At 25.5% G+C, this 13,693-nt stretch overlaps 1 protein-coding gene across 1 annotated transcript in view; it reads left to right on the forward strand.

The window, feature by feature from the left end:
* LOC112591371 (hemicentin-1-like) overlaps positions 1 to 13,693 on the forward strand; it is a 184,078-nt gene that overhangs the window by 83,074 nt on the left and 87,311 nt on the right. Inside the window, 1 exon segment of the mRNA XM_025335178.1 lies at positions 1,762 to 1,970. Within this exon segment, the coding sequence (XP_025190963.1) occupies positions 1,762 to 1,970 (209 nt within the window).

A 13,693-nucleotide genomic window follows, 5' to 3' on the forward strand; every position in this document is an offset into this window, starting at 1 on the left:
TATGATTGTATGATAATAAAACATCATTATTATAATGTAGATTTTCAATAATTATAATTAATTATATTTTTATATATTTTTGTGATAATAAAAGATAGATATGTTTTATTTTTTTTAGAAATTATGAAATTATTTTCATTTATACTGTATTTATTTTTAATATTTATGTGTAACACCAAGATTATGTGTATATTCCAGATACATTTTTGGTTAATTATTATTTATTTTTAAGTAAATATTATCTTAATGGGTATCTATAACACTTAAATATTATTGAATTATAAAAATAATAACAAAAATGTGTGTTTCAAGAATACAAAGATATTTTTTCTCTTTTTACCAATAAGAAAAAAAACATAAATTTAAAGAAAAATATATTTATTATTTTTTTCCAAGCTTGCCCATATATGTTGTTTTTATAAAAAAAAAAAACTTAAATCTTCATATATAATTAAAGAAATGTTTGTAAAAATATGTTAATAAATATACTGTTTTACATAAAAAATACATATATTTTTAAGTTTTGAAAAAATTATTTTGATAAAGAATCGGATAATCCATGTTATTTTTAATTTTAATAAGTATTTGCGAATACAAAAATAAAATTTATGATTTAAATATTTAGGAATAATTATTCATTGTTATGTCCTTAACTTAATTATGTAGATATTTTAGATGTAGACATTTTATGTTCATAGCAAAATTAAGAAAAGCGTTTTATCTTCATTTTGAAAAGTTTTTCATTATGGAGTTATCTGGTTGTTGTATCGGGCCCTTCAATTATAAACTATGTTAGAATATTTTAAATCAGCCACAAAATCAATAATTATATATTATATTATAATTGACATAAATAAAATATTGTATTAACCAACTTTGTGATTTATGCTCTTTTTAGCTATAAAGAAAATATATTTTCCCTTTCACGTTTTAATTTGTATAAACTAATTAAAATTATTTTCAATACACCATTGTCTATCTAGTAAATAAACTGTTTATGCGTGTATTTTTAATTATTATTATTTTTATTATTTATAACAAATCCATTATTAAGTTATATAGAGTAAAATAGGATCCCATAATCCAATAAACCAAAATGTTGTGCGAAGATTTAATTAAAATTGTAATACACATTATATAAATTGATATGGATTAATATTTTTGTTCGGAAATGCATATAAAAAATTTATTATCAAATACTATTTACCAAAGTTATTACATAAATATACATTATGTACTTTAAATTTATGCATTTTTAATATTAAAAAATACTCAAATTGTACATTACAAATGCATATTGTTTTTGGTAGTGAATAATAATTTTCTAAATAAATACAAGTTATTAAAATTTGTATGAATTCGTATTTTCAAAACTTTTTAATATTTATTTTTTTTCAAAACTACAATTTTTCTCTCAACGAATTTGATATTTCATAGGTATTAGTTTTGGAATATAACCATTATATTTTTTGTGTTATTTAGTTTAATCGACAAACATATTTTTTATTTATTTTTTCTCGCAGCGTTTAAAATGCATAAATAAAATTAAGCAATGTTACCAAATTTCTTTAAGTATAGTTTTATTATAAGTATTACAATTCTATTATGTGTATAGCTTAATAATTGCGTGTTATTACGTATTTTGTATATTGTTATAAATAAAAATTTAAGTACCTGCACTCTGTTAACATAGCATTATAATTATATGATTATACTAATATGTTTAGCTTAACTGATTAATTGTGTTTATTAATTTCACAGCGTGGATATCCGAGACAAGTTTACTGATCCGAATAAGTCACATTGGAAGGATGAGTCGTTGGAGGGCAGGTCACACTTCCGCATGCTATCTGAACCAGCTATGTTAACCATCGATAACGTATCGGAAATGGACGCTGGCATCTACAGATGTCGAGTAGACTTTCGGAAATCACCAACTAGGAATTCTCGACTAAACCTAACAGTTATTGGTAAGTACCAATTATCTTTTCGTAGTATTGTTTCAAGTGCGTTTGCCGAGTCACAAACCACTAAGACACTGGACTAACATTGAGAGGAATGGGATTACATTGTAGACGATTCATACTAGCTCTCCCATATTATACATTATAATATACGTATAAATCAAAAATTTAACATCGAGTATTTTGAATAAAAATTTCGTCCATGTAAAACAGATCGCATGAAACACATCGAAGTGAACGCAATGTAATTTCATTTTTATGAATTTTTCAGCACAGAACTTCTTATTACGTTTTGTGATCATACATGTAACCTAAGAAACGTGATCAAATTATTTTTCGTGTACACACACACACAAAATACCGTAGAGAATTTTATGCTTAGTGTGGTTCACTTGAGAAGAAAAGATATATCTGTCTACTGTCACACGATCTCAGTTTTCATTTCGGTGTTTGTCATTTCACGATTATTTTTTAACCAGTTTTCTGAGAAAAAATAAAAATCAACATTTTTATCACACACATTTTCTTTTTTTATTGTGGCATTTTAAATTTGTACAATTACATCATTGTATTATTAATACAATAAACACAATTGAATAATAAACAATCGATTAACAAAATATTAATCATATGAATTACCTCATTTCTGGTTTCATTCACTCTACATTCTATTGATAATATTTTGAATTAAGCATGCCGAAATATGAAATTTTTAATATACTCGATCATAATTTATTTAAAAAAATATCTTTGGCGTGCACATCAGGCATAAAGATTTTTATTCTAACCATCGTTTAAATCAAAAAAAAAAAAAAAAAAATACGATGTAATAAATTTTCACTTCATTTCCATTAAAATATGACTAGTAAACAGTCAGGAACAATTATTTTTTATGTAAATTCAATCCATTTTTTTAATATTGTTTTATGTAAATGGTAATCATTTTTCTTTTACACAGACCTAGATATGTTATATAAATGTATTCATAACTCGAATATTACTTCAACATAAAAAAAATAAAAAAAAAATTTTAAATTCTAAAATAATTCAATGATTTATAATCATTAAAAAATCAAAATCTTATATTATTTATTTATATTTTAAAAAAATGTGGATTTAAAAAATTGATTGTCTAATTTTTGTGCATAAGATATTCATTTTTTCCCATCGATTATTTTACAAAATAAAAGATCTAAAAAGATTGTCTACAACTTACAATCAATTATACTACAATATTTTTACCATTTTATGACTAAAATTGTACATATATAAATATATATGTATCACATCATGTACATTTTTATCGGGAAAGAAAATAAACATTTTACACAAAAAAAAAAATCGATATGGTATAGCAGTTGAAAAAAAATCTTCTTGACATTTATATTATCATGAAAAGTATTTTAATGATAGTATATTTTATAAATATTTAATATATGTAAATATAATTTTTTTTTTTTTTTTAAATCAAAATATCATTTAAAAATATTTTTATATCACAAAGTATTATGAAAATGCCAAACGTTTATTATTTGCTTTCATACAATAAAAATCGTGTTTTCTCAACATTATAAACACTTTAAATGTCTTTACCTGGTACCAATTTATATATTTAAATGCTATACATTAGTTATAATGTAAAATTTAATGTTTTTGTATAAAATATTAATCAATAATATTAATACAAAAGTATTATACATGTAGTTATTTTGCCTATACAAAACGCCAGCATAACTAAATTATATTATTACCTTATGATTCTGTGAAATTACATGAAATTATGTTTTAAATTACTATGATTTGCGAGTTAAAACTAAATTTGTTTGCGCATATTTGATATTTCATTGCATTTTAAACGATAAGTATCAACATTTTAACGAGGCCTTAAAATATTTAATGGTTTTTATGAGTTTTAATATATGAAAAATACATTTAAAAACATAAAAATATTTAACTTAATATTTATTAGAACATTTTAACATAGAGAGTTAAGTCATGGAAAACACGGTTATTAACCAAATAAATTATAAAATATTAATAAAATATCATGCTATATAAGTGAATTTTATGTACTTTTTTATGTTCATAACAACTTTTGTTATCGAATACTGTTAGGTATTTACTCAAATTTAATTTAATTATCAACGATAAATGGGTATTAAAGTGAATATGCGCTAATAAGAAACATAATTTAGAACAGAATATTTACAAAATATGTTAATTTTGGTTAATTTATCATAATAATATTATACATAGAAATTTAATTATTTATATTTTATATTAATGAATTACACATAAACAAAATATTATTCAACTGTAAGTAAATTACGACTACGTTTCAATATATTACTTATAAAAATTATACAGAAATTTATAAATAAAATTGTTTATACAATTTTTTTAATTAATTTTAAATTATAATTAAATAAAATATATTATATTTTTATCTGTACTATTATGAAGAATTTTAAAATTTAAAAATTTAAAAAAATTATCAAGAGCTAAATTTTCCTTGAAATATATCATAGTTTTGTGTTCATTAATAGTTTAAAATTGTATTGTTAAGCACAGTTAAATATTTTTTTAAATGTATAACAATTATTATGTTTTATAATTAAATTTTAATATTGTAATATTTTTATTTTTCGGTGGGTGAAATAAGAATTTTAAATGTTCACGTAAGTAAAAAAAAATTTTAAGAAAAAAAGACTCAAATAATTTAATATAGTATAATAAAAACAAAAATATAAAATAATTCAAGTCTTATTATTTTTATATCGTATTAACGTTTATTAAAATATTTATAAAAATAAGAGATGATAGAAATGTCGTTACCATATTAATGCTTGTCACTGTATACAGGTCTAATCTATGGTTGATTGACAGGTGTCGGTGAATTACGTCACAAGTTGGATTTTTTCGTTTTTTTAAATTTCGCTTTAAAACGTTATTATATAATATTATATACGTATATGTAGCTACCTACATCAAACACCCATATATGTAATATAAAATCGCTATTTTAAAAATAAATAATAAATTTTTTCTTAAACATCTCGTTAAAAGTTACTAACGTCACCCAAACAATTTCTTCGAATAGGAATATTCTTGGTAATGACTTTAACACAGTCAGTGAGAAGAGTCACTTAAAAATCATGTATACGTACATGTGTCTAAAACAAACTATACCGAAGTGTGCTACTGCAGGAAATCAAATTGTATTTTACTCATGTGTGATCACGAATCTCGCATAAACAATGATTTATAACTACGTGCATTACACCCTATACTTGCAAACCAAAATTAATGCATTTTAAGTAGACCAACAACAAAGATATTTAGATGTAGGTAAATTATACCTGTATAATATGCAACGTTGCATAATACTATTCATGTTTACTCAAATTAATTTTTATGATATTTTGTCCTGTAATTCAAACAATGACATATAATTATAAACGTTAATATAAAATTAAAATTATTATGATATTAATAGGTAATTTTACTTAGTTGAATATAAAGAGCCGTATAATGTTATGGAGACTAACTTGTTATATAAGAATTTCATTATAATATTTTGTTTTTACTTTTAATGAATAATACCATCTCAGAATATCGGATACACGTTTTATAGAAATTTTATAATTTTAAATAATTTTTATAGTATAGACAAGCAAATAAGCAAAGAATCTTATCCACGAATAACTTTATTAAAAAAACTTTCGTACCGTATTTACGGGTATATCTTAGTTATAAAATTATCAGTAATGATATGATTTTAAAATGTTTAATGTAATAAAACTTGCCTTATATCGATTAAATAAAAAGTTTAAATATGTCAATCAGACACTTTAATTAAATAATAATTTTTTTTTTTTTTAATTTATGATATTCTACAAATAATTGTTTATTATTTTACGATTTTAAACGATTTTTAATTATTATTATTGATTTATTATTTTTAATTTACAATGTTATTATACACTATACACTAAAAAAATTACTTGTGAAATATGCCAGTCCCATTTATGAACTATTCCATCAAAAGGTATAATAGACTCTACTTATAAGTTATTCTCCAAAGTAATATCATTTAGCTTCAAAATGTATTAGGTATACATTACAAATACTATCCAGCAAACCTAAAAATATCAATTGTTGTTGATATCATTAAATTAAATCATTACATAATACGTATAATAAATAATATTTATTTTGTAATATAGTTAAGATAAATTAGACGATGTTTATGGTAATTCATCGTGGAAAACAGAATCTTATAATGCGCCTAATTTAATTTAATACACTATTGTGATCAAATATTATTATGCGAGCTCACTACACCGCATGAACTGTTCAGTAGTTAGCTAAAAATAATTAATCTACAGGGACAGTTACCTTAATGATTTTATAGTTCTTAATTAGTCAAAATCGTGTGATGGCCAATATTTATAATACAATAATATAACTTCTTTTTTTTTTTTTCTTTATAAACTTAGTATATTGTGCTAATATTGAAATTTAAGTAATTCTGCGAACGCGTTGGCCTAAGTGATAGCTCTCTACCCTAAACTATCGAGTCAGGAGATTCTATCTTTCAACCCAGGGCCTTACGTCAACCGATGTTACGTATAGTTCTACCTACTCAGGCCAGTCCATTTTAAGGAAGTGAATCCAATACTGTAGAGTTCTCTCTACTCTAGTGTAGAGATACATCGGGTCTTCTTTTTATACGCTAGTTATAGTCACTAATTATTCTACTTCGGTAAACACCGGATCCGTATATTATAATAATAATTATTATTATTAATTTTATATTTTATAGTATTGAAACTGCAATGTGAATATTATAACATTTAATTGTAATTCAATCAACATTAATTAATGGTTGCCCGAAAATTGAGTGAATCATTCCAGAGAATACATCAATAGAAATTTTGAATTCTGTGTTAGCATTAAAATTTGTCAGTATTTTAACCTTGCATAACTTTCCTAATTTTATTGACTTTTTTTCACTCAATTTTATTTAATTGTCATTTAATGTAAATTTCGTAACAAGAATCTTTGGGGGAAACATAATATTAATATTTGTTTTAAATAACTTTTTATAGAATATAACTTTATCTATAATAAAAAAAAAATAAATAAAGAAAAAAAAAAGTGACAGACTTTACTACAAAGCATTTGTTCTGAATATTAAATTTGGTTTCTTAAGAAACTAAGCACAATTCCATAGAATTTAAAGATTCGGTGAGCTATCAGTTTATACTGTGTGTTTTTAATCAATTTCAATTTTGCTCAATTAAGTTTCAGTCATGATATATGATTAATAAAAGTGTTCAATAAGATAAATATTATGCAATTTTAACAGTTTGATCAATAATAAATTAATCAAATGTATGGTTATGCACTCGTCGTTCGGACAATCGTTTCGGAAAATGTCATGGAATATGACGTAATGTACATGAACACGGCGATGCGTTCTCTTACATCGATGTAGGTAATGGAAAATAACAGCGCACAGTGTACACAGTATATAACTGTTTATTTCAGTAAATACGATATATTTAAAAAAAATATTCGATTTATAACCCGTAACGCGTAATACTCGTTGGAAAAACGTGAGATGATTTAACGGCTCAGCCGCGTTGCGCATATTGGGTCTGTGTTCCTTAGGAAGATTAAAATTAACTTTTTCGGCCTTTTCAATAATGACAACGAAAATAAGAATAATAAATAAATAAATATAAAACAAATACGCTAGTTTGCATTCATTTGGAGCATTAAATATCGGTTTAATTAGACTTTTATAAGACACTAAATAAATTACTAAGCGATGCGATTTGGTTTTCCCACTTTTTTCGATTTATATATTTATTTTTTTTATTTTACGACTGGTATAAAAAAAAAAGTTCAATAAAGCGTTAAACAAAACCGTAATGAAAAAATAGTAAAAAAAAGTTTTGGTGACCGAGTAATTCAAATGTACAGAAATAAACAAGCGGTTTTTATCCGACCGTCGATCGATTAGAATAATTTTAAGATCCAATTAATTATAATATCTTTCTTTTTCTGGTTGCTTTTGCATTAGCCGTCTTTAAATTCCTTTCTTCTGTTAAAATAATCGTAAACTATTGATTTTATTTTTCGGTCTCGTTCTATCGATTTTCGTATAATTAACCTCTAAACACATCATAGTATTAAAACATGTATTATCTAAAAAAACAGTTTCATATTCAATATTTATTTTAAAAATTTCAATAATTCTAGCCATTGACAGTTTAAACATTTAAATGTATGTGGTATCAGAACTAAACGTGTTAAAGTTTAATATTTTGTGTATATTGAAGTTATCTTACTGTAAAAAGAGCGTAAAAATTTTAATCCTTTAAAAATACATTTGACTTTTCAGGGCTTATTAATAAATAAAAATATAATGTTCTGAATGATTATAATATAAATAAGAAAAAGTTGTGAGGTATCGAAAACTTTACCATTTAATAATTATTTAAAAAAGTTATAATATTATAAATTAATTTTAAAGGATTCCAAACAAAATTAATCCATTTTTACCCTTTGTTGATATATAGCACTATTACAAGAAGGTTATATATAAGCAATATAATATTTTAAGAAAAATAAAGTTTTCTGTATTTTAGTTTATATTGTAACTTTATGTTTGTAGTTATTTTCAACTTTGTTGCACATATTTTTTTTTACCATTCTAGAACATTGTTATATTTTAATGATTATCTATACTCGTACATAAATCATACTCTTCCAGTCGCATTTGTTCAATCGTTAAACCACATATTTATGCTAACATATCAATAAGTTAACAATATAACAAATTTGAAGACTATCGAATCTGTAGAATAATTGAATTTTTTCTTCTCGTTATGGAAAAAAAAAAAAATAAGAAAAATTGTATACTTCACATTAAAATTACGATAATACGCATTACTGATTTATCTTTAACTAATTTCGTTTAAAGTGGATAGTCAGCGTAAAATAGGAATATTATTTGCATATTACTTACTCGTACATTTTTTGTATCGAATTTATATTTGTTTGAGAAGTTAAATTTCTTATTCAATGGAGATAAGGAGAAAAGAATAGATAGAATGTCGTAAATATTTTTAAAAAAGTTAAATTTTTATAAGTCCATAAATATACATTAATACCAATTAATTACTTACTCGTATTTACATATTATTGTTAAACAAATAAAATTATACATGCGAGAACACATTTTATATGAGTTTATTTTATTTCGTATTTTTTTTTCTATCTGTACACTGAATACTCGTAAGTAAATAAAAATTATATTACAATGAATCAGCGTCTATTTTTATGATTTAGTAAAGAACTTAACTTAATTTCGTTATTTTATTTGTTCTAAATTTTCCGAGAAATATGGAAAGTTTTTTATCGTAGGAAAAGTGTTGTTTTTGGTTTGCCGTTAAAACTTCCGTGACACGGAGGAGAAACCATGTCTATCCTAAAACGTTTGCACTCTTTCAAAGAAAATACCTCGGCATTACGTTCGCTGGTAAATCGTCCGTTAACGTATCACAATAATTTCACGTGGAAACTAATTTGATGACACGCGCGGCGAAAAATCGAGTACGATTCTCGTCGTCAAGCCGCACACTCTGATCGTAAAAATCAGTCTTCACCGCAATTTCAAGCCACACGCCCGCAACGCGACGGCGATTTATTAATAATATAACATAATCGCGACAAACGATCCGAGCAGAACGCATTTATTCTCTTCTCGCGTTCGCTTTTCCCTCTCGACAAACGATGTGCTGGCGGCAGTTCCTACTCGGTGAATTGCTGCCACGTTTTGTGCCGGTTACAGACGCATTTGCAAACGTAAATCGCGCATACACTTGATAGTATACATATAAATATAAATATAATAATAGTGTACGCACGTCGTGTGGGTGTATATTCATCACTTCTGAACGATATGAACGTGCAACGAGTGTATGCGTAGTTCAGTAGACGATAAATAACACGCCGAGTTTATAATAATACGCAAGTGAAACGACGCAATGTTTTGCATTCTTTTACGATAACCGATGTCTTTCGGCCAGGCTGCAGAAGGATATTTCTCTGGGGCAGAGTAATGTTTTTGGTAGGATGGAGAGATGTCGACGATACTCTGAGCGGCGGTTCCAAATCATCGGATTTTATAATGTATTTATTTAACCCAGACGTGAGACACTGCGCGTATACGTACCCTATACACGATGGCAGCAAAGGAGAATATCAATATATTTTTTACGATTATTTGTACTTACGGGTGATATGACATCGAAACCCGTGACCTTGGTGCCCCTGGCACAACAATTTCCTACGAATTCAATTAATTCATGTTGGTTGATCGAAAAAAATCAGAGTACACCTTGTTAGGTAAACTTCTGTTCACTAATCTTTATAATAATATTGTGTTTTGTTATTTCACCTGCAGGAACAAATTAACGTAATCACTCTCTACCAAAAGCATACTTAACACACAATCTGATTGATTGAGACAACGTATCGATTAGCTTTTCAGCTAACTCGTCAATCATATCCATAAACATTATACATAGTTAACTACAGAATAAAATGGATTTTTTTAACTTAAAATAAAATGTTAATAATTTAATTTTTTTTTGTTTTTTATATGGGATTACAACTTCCACATTGAAAATATTGCGTGTGTCACTTGTTCATCGGTATATCCTATAATATCCTATAATATACAATATGTTGTAGTATACTTCCATGTTTTATTGACATTGTTTGTACATTTAGTATTTGCGATCAAGTTATAAGAAAATAAAATGTATTTAACGTAAAAACCACCTGCATCGAATAACTGAATTGCTGGCGGGCAAGGGCGTAACATTCGACTTGCACGCGTCATTTGTCATATGTGTGTGACTCCAAACAAGTTTACGATTACTTTCTGGGTTTCTATTCACCTGGCAACGAGAAAACTACGAGATTGGAAAATTCGGGTCGTTTAAGTAAACTTTTTTAATGATACAAATTCTCAACTTTAAATCCATTATCGATCAATGTTCTATACCCATATTACATTTTGGCACTATAAAACACCAATAAACACCCGCATGCATTCGGTGAACTTAAATTCACATAGATATACCGTGGTGATAACAAACATTTAATTTCGACGGAAAAGTTTCAAGATAAACGCTTTAGTAATCAACATATTATTAAATAAATCGTCGTGTCATCTAAAGGAAAAACGGAAAAGTATGATTTTAAAAATAAAAAAACGTCCCAAACGTCCCATTGAATTTTACATGCGCATGGTATTAAAATTTTCAATCGTAGTTTCAGCGTATATACGTATAATATAAGCTGGTATAAATCAAATAACCATAATATTATTAATAATAATTAATGCATAATATGTACAATTTAGTATATCGTATTTTGATTTTTCACTTTTGGTTTTATGCTGGTAAATATTACATTATTTGTTAGGCATATGAAAAATTGATTTTGGTAAACAACCCCTTTAAAATACATGCGCTTATTGCTTATAATATCAACGTTTAATATAGTTTACTTAACAAGCCGAGTCCTGTATGTTATAATGTTATATAGTCATAGTTTTTATAGTATCATCGTGCGCTCGACGAAATACAAACATGGACTCCCGCGGGCTTTGTTTGAACGTTTGGATACAATACATAATATTTTGATTATACGTAATACTATCGTGTAATGTTTCGCCAAACTCATTAATTATGATTATGCATCTTTTGATAAACAACGTAAGAGTTTAAAATTAAAACCAACCGTTGCGATCGTTGAACTATAAATAATAAATATTGAAACAATCTTGGTGTGGTATCCGTTAAACGATAATATTATTATTATTATTACGGAGGCTGACAACAGCGTTATACCTGTACGAATATATTTAACTTAATGTTTCCCCTAGGATCACGTCCAAACGGAAATACTATTGTTATATTGTCCAGTCGTAGTTACCGTGTATCGTTGCCTTTTTATTTTTTCCATTATTATTCCGTTCCGATCGTAAAGATAATATAACAATCTGTTGAAATATCGTGAAAATAATTTTTTTTTTTTAGATTAATATTGCCACGGGTAGGATATATTTTATTGGTATATTGGACTAGTTGACTAAATTACTGAGACGGTTTGCGAAGGATTTTTATATGATATATTCTTATAATCTGTCGGACACATGTGATTCCTTAAAAAAAAATATCTTATCAAAAATAAGAAATCGTTGTGGTCAAAGTGCCACTAAATAATCTCTGATTTTATATAGCTCTGTCTTTGTCAATAACCAATTTATAAACGTCAAGATACGTTATATGCTCGTATATCCAACAAGCTATTGCTTGTCAATTGTATTAGTATATATTATTTTGAAATAAACGTATTCGACGAATACGATGAATGTTATGTTGATTAATCAATCAAAATATGAAATCGACCAAAGGAACTAAGCTCATCGTTATTTTCAAATGCTTTGTAGCAGCACCTTAATCCTATGCCTACAATATCAGACAGGTTTAAGAAGTAACGATGCTGGTTTGATCGAAATATTTTTTATTTTTTTGAAGGGTCTTGAATATATTTCTTCAAAAATAAAAAACATTTTAAACCTAATAACATCTGTTATATATTGATTTTCAACAAATTAAATTGTACGTAATTAGAATGTAATAAAGACAAGATATAAGAATACATATTATAAAAAGACAACAAATTCAGCGTATTATAACGTACAATTAATTTACATGAATTCTTAAAACTAAGAATTTATATTATCTTAAACGTTTGTTTTTTCATTAACTTTGAAAAATACAAAGAAGTTTAATTCCCATAAATCATGAAATTTAAAAAAGACGTTCGTTTGATAAATGTCTGCTATATAAAAATTATCTAAGTAACTAACATAAAATACCTTTGAATATCGTTAGTAAAACGATTAGCTGTTGTCACTCTAAATAAAAACTTATACATTATTTCACAACATTATTTTTTAATTAGGAAGGAGCTTATAAATTATATCGAAATAGTGATTGTTCAAGTTTTCTTGGTGCATGGACCATGGTCATTTAGTTCAACAAAAAACTACCAGTAGGTAGTAGTTGGATTAAAACTGGGTTTAAACTATAAACTATATATTTTTTGAAATTGTATTGATGCTATTCAATTAATTTAAAAACGTATAATGCATTTCTATAATGTTTTTAAATTTAATTTTCTGATATTTTCATCATTTTAAATTATGTATAATATACTAAAAATGTACAACCGTCCTCGTAATATATAATTAAATCAAATGATACAGGTATTGTCTTAAATATAATTTAAATTCCGTTGCACATTGTGTTTGTATGATTACATATATTAATATTTTTAAATTTAGTTTTATATTACAATGTTCAAAGTATTATTTTATCCGTCGAAAGTTATATATATAATATATATATATTTAAACCAGAATTTGTTGATATAATATTGTGTTCGTGCTTTCCCTTCGGAATTCCAATGTGTGATCGTTGCCGTTATTTGACGTATCTAGTGTTCTGCAAAACGTAATAAATTCTCATTTCCGATATTAGTAATTCTCAATAATATAATATATATTATTACACGTTACTAATTCCGAGGCTATACGATGGTAAACGTCTCATAACATGTGTATGTGTGTGTACGCC

The sequence above is a fragment of the Melanaphis sacchari genome, unplaced genomic scaffold (genome assembly GCF_002803265.2).
Source record: "Melanaphis sacchari strain LSU unplaced genomic scaffold, SCAv2.0 Contig132_pilon_pilon, whole genome shotgun sequence".
Taxonomy (NCBI): domain Eukaryota; kingdom Metazoa; phylum Arthropoda; class Insecta; order Hemiptera; family Aphididae; genus Melanaphis; species Melanaphis sacchari.